At 43.4% G+C, this 14,095-nt stretch overlaps 2 protein-coding genes across 6 annotated transcripts; both read right to left on the reverse strand.

Annotated features, from left to right (window-relative positions):
• Positions 1 to 124: 124 nt before the first annotated feature.
• IFI35 (interferon induced protein 35) lies at positions 125 to 7,933 on the reverse strand. 5 transcript variants are annotated; one of them, XM_081271013.1, is made up of 8 exons: positions 7,688 to 7,933; positions 2,024 to 2,131; positions 1,788 to 1,886; positions 1,291 to 1,459; positions 1,110 to 1,216; positions 819 to 1,008; positions 612 to 718; positions 125 to 427 (listed from the first exon to the last, which is right to left on the reverse strand). In XM_081271013.1, the coding sequence occupies exons 1-8, from the start codon at positions 7,706 to 7,708 to the stop codon at positions 236 to 238; spliced, it is 993 nt and encodes a 330-aa protein (XP_081127139.1). In that variant the 5' UTR covers positions 7,709 to 7,933; the 3' UTR covers positions 125 to 235. The 5 variants fall into 5 exon arrangements, with proteins under 5 accessions (XP_081127139.1, XP_081127141.1, XP_081127140.1 ...); XM_081271015.1 differs by having other exon boundaries at positions 2,024 to 2,137; positions 7,688 to 7,932; XM_081271014.1 differs by having other exon boundaries at positions 1,291 to 1,438; positions 7,688 to 7,930.
• A 2,056-nt stretch (positions 7,934 to 9,989) lies between these two features.
• RPL27 (ribosomal protein L27) lies at positions 9,990 to 12,792 on the reverse strand. Its single transcript, XM_081272572.1, has 4 exons — positions 12,636 to 12,792; positions 11,914 to 12,083; positions 10,201 to 10,311; positions 9,990 to 10,088 (listed from the first exon to the last, which is right to left on the reverse strand). The coding sequence occupies exons 1-4, from the start codon at positions 12,714 to 12,716 to the stop codon at positions 10,040 to 10,042; spliced, it is 411 nt and encodes a 136-aa protein (XP_081128698.1). The 5' UTR covers positions 12,717 to 12,792; the 3' UTR covers positions 9,990 to 10,039.
• Positions 12,793 to 14,095: the final 1,303 nt, after the last annotated feature.

Here is a 14,095-nt window from a genome sequence, read left to right on the forward strand (position 1 = left end):
GGGAAAGTGAACTCCTGGAAGGCCAGTGCTGATGGCAGGAAGTCAGGGTTCTTCTCTGTTCCAGTCTCCCTTCCATACCCAAATCAAGTTTCCTTTTATGAATGAAATGAGGAAGGACATCATGCCAAGTAGGCACTTTTACTCTTCCCTGGCAGCGGTTCACAATGTGTAATCCCTTCCCCCTGTCAGTAAACGTAAAGATCTATGCTTACCCAACCACAGCTGGTTGGAGAACCTAGACTGACTCAGAGGTGAAGACTGCCAGGCCCTGCTTTCCTGGGGGCACAACTGCCAGGGCTTCCACCTCCCCGCCCCCTCGAGTGGGCTTCTGGAAGTGAATCTCTAAGATGTCATGCATCTCTGGGCCATCGAGGACATCGGGAATGTTGAGTACCAGCACTGAGCGGAGAACTGTCTGGGATCTGATCTGAAAAATAAGCCAGGAGATGGTAAAGACTCATCAAAAGATTGGGGCAGCAGATGCCCTGTGAGAATATGGAAGGGTCAGGATGGTGGTGGGTAAGGTAGGTAGGGTTTAGAGGCCCTGATCCTTGGGCAGGTTTTTGGCAGATAGACAGGTCTAAATCCCCATCATCCACCGTCCCACTTACCTCAGCCTTCTGGATCTCCCCACTCACATAGGGAAAGACTCTGAGAGGAACCTCCTGCCTTCCCAATGGCACTCTGAATTGGCCAATCCGGCACAGGTTCTGGGCCACTGTGGGGAACAAGGAAGGGTAGACATTTACCCTCAAGCCCTCTCCTCTCCTGTGACCTCATGCACACTGAAATCTATTCTCCCTGCAGTAGGCCCTTACCTTCTTCCTTAGCAAAACCCAACACAACAACACTTCCTTGCAGCAGTTCCCGAGTCTCCACGTCCCCACCCCCATTCCTGGCTTTGCCAAAGAAGATCTCCAGCTTGTCCAGTAGCTCCTCCTCACTCAGCCTGAGTTCAGCAGGAAATCCACTAACCAATACCCTCTGGTCATTCCTCTGGCTGGACACCTAGGAAGAGACAGGCAGGAGTGATCCCAGACTCAATCTATTTCTTGAAGCCCAGGTACAGCACACCCTTTCCATATCCCAGGATCTTATCATTCTGTTACCTGGATAGTGGTCACCATGGGTAGCTCCAAGGGTTGGACCTGTACCCGCAGCCAGCACTCCTCCATGTCAATCTTATGTTCCTTTTGTTGAAGCACTTGATCAGCAACTGGATAGCAGGAAGAACATGGTCAATACTGGGAAACCTCCCAGCCTCCCTCCTGAGATTCACCCCAAGCTCACCTTTGGGGTCATCGAAAATGACCAGAGCAGACCCTCCAGGCAGAGGGCAGCAGATCCGAAGATTGGAAACTAAAGACTTGGGCACTGGTCTGCCCTGCTTAGTGTGTCCTCGGAACACTAAGGGGAATTCTGGTACAGGGAATGGAATCTGGAGGTACAGAAAGGGAGGCTAATAAAGGGTTAGAAAGGTCCCTAATCCCTCCTGAGTAGATGGTGCCCCCAATTCAGTTTGATTGACAGAGCTGAATACATTTACTGAAAGAAGAGCTGGATTGATGAATGGATAACATAGCTCAGTCCCATAATGGGCACTTTATATATAAGATTTTAGTTTGTTCTCATACAAAGCTGAGGTAGTTCTACTTTACAGATGAGAAAACTGTGGCTCAGAGAGTTAAAGTAACACATTGAGGTCACACAGCAAGGAAGTGGCAGGGCCCAAAGTAAAGAACTCCCCAGCTCTTTTCCAGCAGACTGCATGTCATCTTCCTGCTTACCTTGTCTTTGGGAGAATTCCTGAGCTCCCTTTTTAGCTGCTGCAACTCCTGCAGTCTCATCTTTAGTCTGACCTGCTCCTCCTGAAGGGTGCAGAGGGTCTATTGGAACACAAGGGAACAAGCAACTAGTCACCTGCCTTTCCAGAGAACAACCAAGCCCGGGGGAAGAGTGTCCTTTTCTGGACTCCCCAGAAGCAGACATGATGATTGGCATCAGAACAACCCAAACCCTTTACCTTGCCCTGGGCTGGTCCTGGCACACTCCACCTGGGGATGGCTAGCCTCAGCTGCTCTAGGAAGGGCTGGAGCATTGCAGCAGCCATGGCTGGTTTGTTACTGCAGATCTAGAGCTTAAAAAACATTCATCAAGCTCCCGCTATGAGACAGTGAGCCCTAACACAGGGCAGTGGAAATTAAGGGTCCAGCCCTGGGGCCTATACCAAACTACCTAAGATAGTCAATGCACAGTCACTGATTGTAAAGGTCAGCAGGAGTTTAGAGGAAGTAGTCCAGAGGGATTAACACAGCAAGGGAGGCCTGTAGGAGGAGTGGAGGTCGAGTTGCATAATGCCATAATACTGTTTGCTAACTTGTTTTTTGTGGGGTGGGGTTAGGGATTGAACCCCAGGCCTTGCAAATGCAAGGCACACATTCTACCACTGAGTTATACCCCCAGCCTATTTGCTATTATTTACTAAATAACTTACAATATGTTAGGCACTGAGCTAAGGCCTTTTATATGGATTATATCCCTCAATTCTCATGACAGCTCTATATGATAGACACCCTTTTATCCTTATTTTACAAAAAAAGAAAACCAAAATTGAGGTTAAATGGCTTGCCCAAAGTCATTTGGCCCTAGGCAGGCTGATTCCAAATTCCAACCAGTGCTGTACAGAGAAGAAATCAAGCCCAGAGCCAGCAAGAATTTATATATCTCCTAGCTTATCTCTCTCTTTTTTTTTTTAAGAGAGAGTGAGAGAGGAGAGAGAGAATTTTTTTTTAATATTTATTTTTTAGTTCTCGGTGGACACAACATCTTTGTTGGTATATGGTGCTAAGGATCGAACCCGGGCCGCACGCATGCCAGGCGAGCGCGCTACCGCTTGAGCCACATCCCCAGCCCCTCCTAGCTTATCTCTTAACTGCAACTTTTTCCATGTGCCAACCAGCCTTTCAGGCTGATGTGATTTGGAGTAGGTCCAGAGAGACAGCCAACAGCACAGGCAGGGAAATGGCATCAGGGATACAGATAAAATACACCTTTGTTTGTGGGCTGGAGTAGACACTGGCTGGCAGAGTTCACACTGTGGTTAGGAAGGTCAAATTTAACTGTGGTTAAATAAGGTTAGCTCAGAGAAGAGTGAGCTTACTTGGAAAGATGAGACTCTATCCTGGTCACCTCTGTATCCCCAGTGTCCAGAAAAGTGCCTGACACAAAAGACTTTCACTAAATGTATGTTGAATGAATGCATGAAGTGAATGAATGATAGGGTGAGAGCATGTTACCAAAGGCACTGAAAAAATTCAGTGAGTTTATTTTTTTAAGCAGAGGAAAACTAGAGCTTGACCAAATTATGCTGGTTTATGAATAGTGAAAAAGGTTCCTAGCTGTGGTGGTACATGCCTGTTATCTCAGTTACTCAGGAGGCTGAAGCAGGAGGATTGCAAGTTCAAGGCCAGTTTCAGCAACTTAGCAAAACCCTGTCTCAAAATTAAAAATAAATAAATAAATAAAGGATGAGGGAGGGAGCTCAGTGGCAGACCCCTCCTGTGTTCAATCCCCAGTACAAAAAAAAAAAAAAAAGACTCCTTGGAGTCTTGCCTTATTTAGCAGAGGGCAATGAACCAGAAACAATGCCAAGATTTTGGACCTGTGGGTCCCTGAGTTTTGTAGCCAAACAGGCATTATACCAACAGGCAAGGGAAGTGTGTCAGTGGCTATTAAGGACCTAATATGTATCAAGAATAGTCAGACTTATTCATGTATCATAAAACCATCTCCTGGCCTGAGGGTGTAGCTCACTGGTAGAACCCTTGCCTAGCATGCAGTGAGGCCCTGGATTTGATTCCCCAGCACTACAAAAATCAAAACATAAATAAATAAAAACAAAACAAGATGTTAAGAGCTTGCCTTTCTTTTTTCTTTTTTGTGGTACTGATTGAAACTAGAGGTGCTTTATCACTGAGCAACCTACATCCCTAGCCATACCTTTATTTTGAGATGGTCTCTAAATTGCTTAAGGACCTTACTAACTTGCTGAGGCTGCCCCTGATCTTGCAATCCTCCTGTTTCAGACTCCTGAGTCTCTGGGATTATAATCATGCATCACTGTACCCTGATATAAAGGTCCTCTGAGACCAGTTTTAAGCTAGGTGTGGTGGCACATACCAGCAATCCCAGCCACTGAGGAGGCTGAGGCAGGAAAATTGCAAGTTAAGGGTGAGGATGTAGCTCAGTGATAAAACACTGTTGGGTTCAATACCTAGGATACCCCTCAGAAAAAAAGTAAAAAGGGCTAGGGCTAGGGCTCAGTGGTAGTATATCCCTGGGTTCAATCTCAGCACTGCAAAACAATAGTTTTTTAATAGGTGGGAGTGAGGTGGGGTGAATCAAGGTTGTCCTTGGGAGCTCCATTTCTGAAAAGAGTATTGATGATAACAAACACATTGAGCATTTGGTATGTGCTATAGTAGCCTAAGTTTTTCCTATATTAATTTATGGGTTATCTAGTCTAATTCTTATCATTTTTTACCAAACTTAATAGTGTAATTCTTTTTTTATTTTTAATTACTTGTTTATAGTACTGGGGATTGAACCTTGCATTATGGCAGGTTGTTAGAGGTAATTACTCAAGATAAACTACATTCCTCAGTCCCACCCCTTTCCTTACTCTTTTTATTTATTTATTTTTTGGAATGGGAATTGAAGCCAGTGTGCTTTACCACTGCGCTATTCACCCCTTTTAATTTTTTTTTAATATTTAATTTTTGGGGCTGGGGATGTGGCTCAAGCGGTAGCACGCTCGCCTGGCATGCGTGCGGCCTGGGTTCGATCCTCAGCACCACATACAAACAAAGATGTTGTGTCCGCCAAAAACTAAAATAAATAAATAAATATTAAAAATTCTCTCTTAAAAAATATTTAATTTTTAGTTGTAGTTGGACACAATGCTTTTTTACTTATTTTTATGTGGTGCTGGGGATCGAACCCAGGGCCTCGCGCATGCTAGGCAAGCACTCTACTGCTGAGCCATAGCCCTGGCCCTTAATTTTTTTAAAATTTATTTATTTTATTTAGTTCTAATCAGTTATACATGACAGCAGAAAGCTCTTCAATTCATTGTACACAATGGAGCACAATTTTTCACTTCTCTGGTTTACATGAAATTGTCACATCATTCATGCAATCATACATGTACCTAGGGTAATGATGTCCGTCTCATTCTACCATCTTTTCTACCCTCATGCCCCCTCCCTGCTCTTTTTATTTTTTGAGACAGAATCTTGCTAAGTTGCTGAGGACCTTGATAAACTGTTAAGGTTGGCCTTGAATTTGTGATGCTCCTGCTGCTGAGTAGCTGGAATTACAGGCATGTGCCATCGCATGCATCTGGCTATAGTACAATTTTTGTAGTATAATTCCTATAGTTGTTTTTAATTATTTTTTAGTTTTAGGTGGACACAATCTTTATTTTATTTTTATGTGGTACTGAGGATCGAACCCAGTGCCTCATGCATGCTAGGCAAGTATTCTACCACTGAGCCAAAACCCCAACCCCCTATAGTTTATTTTTTATTTATTTATTTTTAAGAGAGAGTGAGAGAGAGAAAGAGAGAATTTTAATATTTTTATTTTTCAGTTCTCGGCGGACACAACATCTTTGTATGTGGTGCTGAGGATCCAACCCGGGCCACACACATGCCAGGCGAGCGCACTACCGCTTGAGCCACATCCCCAGCCCACCCCCTATAGTTTAATTCTTTTTTTAGCACGTATTTTTTTTTTTTTTTTTTTAAAGAGAGAGTGAGAGAGGAGAGAGAGAGAATTTTTTAATATTTATTTCTTAGTTCTCGGCGGACACAACATCTTTGTTGGTATGTGGTGCTTGAGGATCGAACCCGGGCCGCACGCATGCCAGTCGAGCGCGCTACCGCTTGAGCCACATCCCCAGCCCTATAGTTTAATTCTTGTAGATAGGTAATCTTGTGAGGAGGTTTAATATAATTCCCATCTCCATCTCTCTTTTTTTTTTTTTTTTTTTTTTTTTGGTACTGGGGATTGAATGCTTTACCACTGAGCTACATCCCTAGCCCTTTTTGTTATTTTTTGAGTCAGGGTCTCCCTAAGTTGCTAAGGCTGGCTTTAAACTTGTGATCCTTCTATCTCAACCTCCTGAGCCACTGGGATTACAGGTGTGCACCACTATGTTTGGCTCTCATTCCCATCTTATAGGTGAGGAAATGGGATAAGACTGTTTATTTTATTTTGTTTTTGCATTGCTGGGAATGAACCTAGGGCCTTGCACACGCTAAGCAAGTACTCTATCACTGAGCTACATCCCCAGCCCTAGAGTATAAATTTACTACATCTAATGATTTGCTCAGGGTGACACACTTTGAACAAATTAGGATTTAAAATCAACCAGGCTGGCTCCAGAGCCTGTGGTTTTTTGGGGGCAAATGAAAAATTCCCAAGGGAGAAATTTTGTTATGTGGAACAAATAGGGTAGTATCAGGAAAGGCTGAAAAAACAGGAGAGAGGGTGAGATTCACTCATTCATTCAACAGTGTTTGTTTATTTTCAGTATTGGGAACTGAACCCAGGGTCACTTTACCACTGAACTACTTCCCCAGCCCTTTTTATTTTCATTTTTAAAATCAATCAATCAATCAATCAATCAATCTATCTATTTATTTATTTATTTTTGATGGTGCTGGGAATTGAGCTCAGGGCTTGCACTCACTAAGCAAGTACTGTACCACTGAGTCACATCCGCAACTCCCTTTTTTTTGACACAGGGTCCCACTAAATTGGGTAGGGACCTGCTAAATTAAGGAGACTGGCCTTGAATGGCAAGCACTCTATCAACTGAGCTATATCCCCAGGCCAAGGCCTTGAATTTGTGAACCTCCTGCCTCAATTTCCCAGCTGCTAGGAATACAGAGGCAGGACATCATGCCAGGCTCAACAGTGGTTATTGAGTGTCTAATATATGTTAGGGACTGTACTAATCACTGGCAACCAATGCCAAACAGGGTATGCAGAGACCAACCCTCACAGAGCTTAGTCTATAAGAGCATCATGAGTCAGAGAAATTTAACTCTCAGAGGGGGGAACACTTATTCCTGACCCTGGAGCAGGCCAGTGGTTAGGCTGGTATGGAAATATAAGTGAGGGTTATTTTGGGGAGGACAGATCTTTGGGAATAGGGCATGACTCATCATAGAAGTTCTTATTTGGGCCATAGGACCCTTTGAGTATCTTAAAAAAATGTATGGATTCTCTAGCGTGGCATAGTGGTACACATCTGTAATCCCAGCAATCTGGGAAGCTGAGGCAGGAGGATTATAAATTTGAGCCCAGCCTCTACAATTTAACAAGATCACATCTCAAAACAAACAATAAAAAGGGCTGGGGAATGTAACTCAGTGATACAGCGTCCCTGAGTTCATACCAGGAAAAAAAAAAAAAAAAAAAAAAGCATGGATTCTCTCTTCTAAAAAATACACATTCACACAAGAAATTCACAAGATCAAGACTTGCTGGATGGGAGAGATAATCCCAGCCTTGTTTCTTCCAGCCCTTCAGCAGGTCTGAGATGAGCAGGTTCACAAGTTGAAGATCCAGAGAAGAGCTCCTCTGCTCCCCCCCCCCCGCCCCCCTTCTTCTCACTTACAGTATTGATGGTCACTGACATGGGTCTGGGGTCTGTTTGGTAAAAGTTGAGGTTTCAGAGCTGGTCACAGAGTGGCAGATTCCACCACAACAAAATTCTTGCTTATATGCTTTGAGGGATTTTGGTCTCCTCCAGCCCCAATGCGCCTGAAACAAACTTGTGAAGGTTCTACAGGAAGTCTTTTTGCTTCCACTTTCATTTCAGGGAAATCCCAGCCCTCTATCAAAGCTTCTCCACCTCTAGGTGGAGCTTCTTGATGTTGAAAACTTGACTACCCAGTCATGCGCAGTGGGGCATGTTTGTGATTCCCGTGGCTTGGAGGCTGAGATGGAAGGATAAGCAAATTCAAGCCCAGCTTTAGCAATTTAGAGGCCCTAAGTAACTTAATTTGGCCCTGTCTCAAAATAAAAGGGGATGGGGATATAAATTGCTTCAGGGTTAAATCCCCAGTACCCCCTTCTCCTTCAAAAACAAAAAAAAATCCTGACTACCCAGCAATAAGGTTTCAAGAGAAGCTACCTCACAAGCAACTGCAAAGTAAATACTGGCCCCAGTCAACCATTTCCAGGTAATCTAGACAAACCTGTCAACAGAATTTTTTCTGTTCCCGAGTGTTTCTCCAGATCCTAGAATGATGCTGGGCACATGTAAACATTAATAATGTACTTTTAAAAAACTTTAGTTGTAGATGGACACAATACCTTTACTTACTTACTTTTATGCTAGGCAAGTGCTGTACCACTGAGCTACAACCCCAGCCCCTAATGTTTTTTTGGAGAGGGGTATAGGGATTGAACTCAGGGGCACTATTTTGTATTTTATTTAGAGACAGAGTCTCATTGAGTTGCTACGTGCCTCACCATTGCTGAGGCTGGCTTTGAACCCACAATCCTCAACCTCCAAAGCTGCTGGGATTACAGGTGTCACCGCACCTGCCCTAATAATGGTTTTTATCAGTGGAGAATGCAAACAAGACAGAGAAAAGCTATAGTTGAAGTTCACAAAGTGTAATAGCTGGTGTATGAATTGTGCTATGAGCCCAATATTCTGCTACACATGAATTAGCTCTGTGAAATCCACAGAATTGGTTCTACTTAAGAAAATCAAGGCAGACTTAGAAACTTGCCAAAGGTCACACAGATGTATTGAACCCAGGGACACTTAACCAGTCACATCCCCATCCCTTCTTGAGACAGGATCCAAGTTGCTTAAGGGCCTTAAGTTGCTGAGGCTGGCTTTGAACTTGATTCTCCTGCTACATTCTCTTGAGTAGTTGGGGTTACAGGTGTGAACCACTGCCTAAGGCTTGTATTAGTTTCTAAGAATTTTTAACCAGTCCAGGATATTTTCTACTGCAGTTACTCAAGTGAAGTGCTAATCTTTGGCAAACAGGCCTATTTGGAGGTTTTTTTTTTTTTTTTTTTGGGGGGGAGGGCAGTATTATGGATTGAACCTTGGGACTTGTGCATGGTATGGTAGGCAAGCATTCTACCACAGAACATTTCTAGCCCAAATGGGCCTTTCTGAATCCTAGTTCTACCAAGTGACAGTCCATCTTGAGTGCCAAAGAGTAAAATAGGGTCAGATTAAAAAAAAAAAAAAAAAAGAGGTAAAATGCCAGATCTATGGCCAAATCTTTCCTGTATTGCACAATGGTGATACAATAAGAGTTCCCAAGTCCCTTGAATCAAACTTTCATGCCAGTCTCTGCCACACTGACAGAGGGTAAGAGTCTCCTCATCTCCTTTTAAAAATATGTGAGGTACTAGGTTCGATCCTCAGCACCACATAAAGCTATTGTGTCCATTTACAACCAAAAAATAAAAATAAAAAAATAAAGTGCTGGAGATTTAGTTTAGATCCTGAGTTCAATTCTCAGTACCAAAGACAGAAACACTAGAAATGTAAACTCTGATTCACTAAGTCTGGGGAAAGCTGGACTTTGGCAATCTGTGGGTCAACAAATCATGCAGGTAATCTCCTGTGCTAAGGTGTCAAGTGGGGACAAGTCATGGCTTAGGTTCTCCAGATTTGTAATGTGTAGAAACCAGGAATGCTAAGGAATTCTGCACAGTGGTATACTAAACTAAAAATGTCAGGAGCAGCCTTTTGGGGCAGCAGACCACACTTTACCTATAGAAGGCAGTCACATCATTAAAACATTATCAATCAGTGGACAGAGTAGTCTTTAAGTCTTACAAAGATTTTTAAATATTCACCCACAGTTTTCTATTTACTAACCAGTTATCTTATCCTTTGAATGTTCTCCTTTACTCAGTCTTGTACAACATGTAGACAAAGGTTTTTTTTTTTTAATTTTGTTTTTAATGATGGAAACAACAACAAAAATATCTAAAACCGAAGCTTCTGGAAGAACCATTTGTTCTTGCCTGTCTTGTACCTAGAAAGGGGGAAAAAAGGGATAGAGATTAAAGAATGGAACAAGAAGACCAAACTCTTTCATGTACATTAGTAAAACTATATGCCAACACATACTACCAGAAACCACTTACCTCTCTTCAAACTTAATCTTGGCTTCCCTACGGGCCTTACGTTTAAGAGCAGGGTCTCTGAAGACATCCTTGTTGACGACAGTTTTGTCCAAGGGGATATCAACAGAGTACCTGAGAACAATGGTGGAAAGGTAGGATTAACTAGGGCTTTCACATAACCAAGTCCTCTGTGACACTGGGGTGGTCAGGGTCTGACTCCATAGCAGCTCTCATCAAAAACTGCTAAAGGGGCTGGGGTCAGCAGTAGAGCACTTGCCTAGCATGTGCGAGGTGCTGGGTTCTTTCCTCAGCACCACATAAAAATAAATAAATTAAATAAAGAGCACGGTGGTACATACATATAATCCTATATCTCAGGAGGCAGAGGTGGGAGGATCAAAAGTTCAAGGCCAGCTTAGGCAACTTAGTGAGACTGTCTCAAAATAAAAAAGGGCTGGTGATGTGGTTCAGTGGTTAAGTGCCCCTGGGTTCAATCCCCAGTATCACAAAAATAAATAAGCAAACAAACAAATAAATAAGTAAATGCTGATGCCCCGATAACATTCTTTGGAAATCCTCATTTCTAAATATTCATTTACACAGACTCAAGTCATTGAAAAATCTCCTTCTCAACTTTCCACAACTCCTATTTTTTTTTTTAGAGAGAGTGAGAGAGAATTTTTTTTTAATATTTATTTTTTAGTTCTTGGAGGACACAACATCTTTGTTGGTATGTGGTGCTGAGGATCGAACCCGGGCCGCATGCATGCCAGGCGAGCGCGCTACCGCTTGAGCCACATCCCCAGCCCCCCACAACTCCCTATTTTTTGAGCTAAAAATCATTATACTGGTCCTTTTTTTTTTTTAACTTTCAAAATGGCAGTTGGCTAGGTTTCTATTTATATCCATTTCACTTAGTATTATTCATATTCTGTCAAAGTAACCAGTAAGGAGCTAGCTATATCAATCTCACCATAGTCCAGCACCCAAGAAAAAGCAGTCATATCTTTTAAAATTAAAATTTTAGGTCTGGGGATTGAAGTCACATCTTCATTAGGAGAGTACCTGATCACTGAGCTACATCCCCAGACCCAGCCTGCTCAGCTTTTAGATTAGTAAACCAAAGCAATTGGGCAGGTCTAGCATGAATTTTAAGAAACATGCTGCCAGGCCCTGGCAATAACTGTTCAGGACTCTTGAGGAGGGACAGTGGCAGACAAGGTAGTGGGGATTGAACACAGGGGTGTTCTACCCCTAAGCTATACCCTGTTTTTGAGACAGTGTCTTCTAAGTTGCCAAGGCTGGCCTTGAAATTGTGGTGATCCTTGTGTTTAAACCTCCCCAAGTAGACACAGGCCACCATACCCAAAAGGACTTGTGCATGCAAGGCAAGCACTCTACCAATTGAGCTATATACTCAGTCCAAGGACTCTCAATTCTTATAGCCAGTGTACCAAGATAGTCTGTTTTTCACGGGCTCACTAGGAACCTATGCCTGTGTTTATCATAAAAGACAAGGTGACAATCTTTAGCTAACATAAAGACAGATAAAGAGCAATTTTTTTTCTTATAGGCAACTATGCAAGCCCCTTCTTTTCCTCAAAAAAGAAAAAAATAGTCCAGATATGTAGTTCAGTGGTAGAGTACTTGCCTAAGATGAGTGAGGCACTGGGTTTAATCCCTAGTACCATGAAAATATAAAAGTCACACTCCTATCAATTCTTAAAAGCTCACCTTGTGGGCATGAGGTGATTGTAATTATAAACTTTCACAAAAGACTTGATCTTTGACCTTTTGGCGATTTTCTTCTTGCCCATGGCAGCTGTCACTTTGCGGGGATAGCGGTCGATTCCAGCCACCAGAGCATGGCTGTAGGGACGGTCTGATGTGCCATCATCAATATTCTAAATAAACGAGTATTACATTTGTTATTAACTGAGTGCCCGTTTAGGTCCTGTGCTAGATATGTGGAATATGTGTATGTGTCACAACAGCAAGACAGGTGATGTGTGCAACTGGAGTACAAGGAAAACATTAAAGAGGTCACAAAAACTGTGGGTAGGCAGCAAATAAAGACTAAAATACACTCAGTTACCATTTTGACTAAACAGTTTCTCTTACAGAATTGCAGCAATTACCTGTTTAGTCTTAGCAAATTAAGTCCTCTAAACCTTAGCATTAGAAAGGAATTCTTTCATAGTTAAAGCAGAATTACATGACTACACCTATAAGGCGTCCAGTAAAACGTAGACCACTATTATAATTTAAAGCCTCTTTGATGGAGAACGTCTCACATTTGTTTTTATTTTGCATCTTCCCTTCCTCTCTTAAAAACCCTCATGCATCACCATTCCCCGGAAGTAGGTCTTAAATTCCAAGCCTGTCCGCCCTCCACAACCCCTCCACAACCCGCCGGGTCCCCGGATGGAAGGGGGAGGAGGCCGGTGGACTGATACCTTCACAATGACAGCTTTGCGTCCGGAGTAGCGTCCGGCTAGGACTAACACCACCTTCCCGGGTTTCATGAACTTGCCCATTTCTGCAGAGAGCAAGGAGAAGGGAACGCTCAAAAATTCGTTAAGCCAAAGACTCCCTAGCCAATGCCTGCGTGGGCCCGGAACTTCAGACTGCTCACTGCCGTCTTGACCCAAGCCACTCGCAGGCACTGGTCTCGGGAAGGAATCCGCTACGAAGCCGTCAGAGGCCTAAGGACTGAATGCACCCGGCAATTCAGCCCGCAAGCCGAGGATGGATGCGGATTGAAGTCCCTGACCGAACCTCTACTCACCGAAAGCAAGCAGCCGGGGCTACAGCAGAAAGGAAGAAAGGATACTTCCGCTAACCTTTCACCCTGCGGAGGAGTGACCTCACTTCCTGGCCCGCCCCTCAGGCCTCGCCTTGGTACCTGTGTTGCGCCCAGTTTGTACTGCGAGTGGAAGCTCGGAGGAGAAAGCAGGGTTTGGCAGCTTGTTTAGTTGAATCGAACAACTTTGTGTGTGTGTGTGGACTGAGGATTGAACTCAGGGGCGCTCTACCCCTGAGCTACATATACACCCAGTCCTTTTATTTTATATTTATTTTTTTTTACTTGTACTTGGACACAATATCTTTATTTTATTTATTTTATTTATTTTATGTGGTGCTGAGGATCGAACCCAGGGCCTCGCACGTGCTAGGCGAGCGCTCTATCGCTGAGCCACAACCCTAGCCCATCCTTTTAATTTTTTTAATATTTAATTTTTTGAGGGGTGGGGTACTTGGTATTGAACTCAGGGGAACTCAACCACTGAGCCACACCCCCAGGCCTTTTTCATATTTTATTAGTAGCAGGGTCTCACTGAGTTTCTTAGCGTCTCACGGCTTCTGAGGCTGGCTTTGAACCCACCAGTCTCCTGAGCTGCTGGGATTACAGGGGTGTGCCACGTGCCCCGTCCCTTTTTATTTATTTAAAAATATTTATATATATTTTTTAGTTGTAGACGGACACAATATCTTTTTTTCTATTTTTTTAAGTTGCAGTTGGATACAATACCTTTATTTTTATTTATTGTATGGTGCTGTGAATGGAACCCAGCGCCTCACACGTGCTAGGCGAGCGCTCTACCACTGAGCCACAATCTCAGTCCCCCTTTTTATTTTTTGGTATAAGGTCTCACTAAATTGTGGAGGCTTGCTTCGAATTTGCTATCCTTCTGTCTCAACCTCCGTTTTGCTGGGATTGGGAGCCTATGCCACTGTTCCCAGCTTAAATTAAAGTTTATTAGCAGCTCTAGCAGTAGATGAGAGGAAAGAAATCCAGTCTGGTTTATGCTAGCCAGAGCAGGGAGGGCGCGTGTCCCCTTTTTCGTAGTTCTCTTCTCCGACGCTAGGAGGGGGAAATAGTCTGAATTTTCCTCTCCCGACCCCCCCCCCCAAG

Source organism: Spermophilus citellus, assembly GCF_964194105.1.
Source record: "Spermophilus citellus genome assembly, chromosome: 17".
NCBI classification, from domain to species: domain Eukaryota; kingdom Metazoa; phylum Chordata; class Mammalia; order Rodentia; family Sciuridae; genus Spermophilus; species Spermophilus citellus.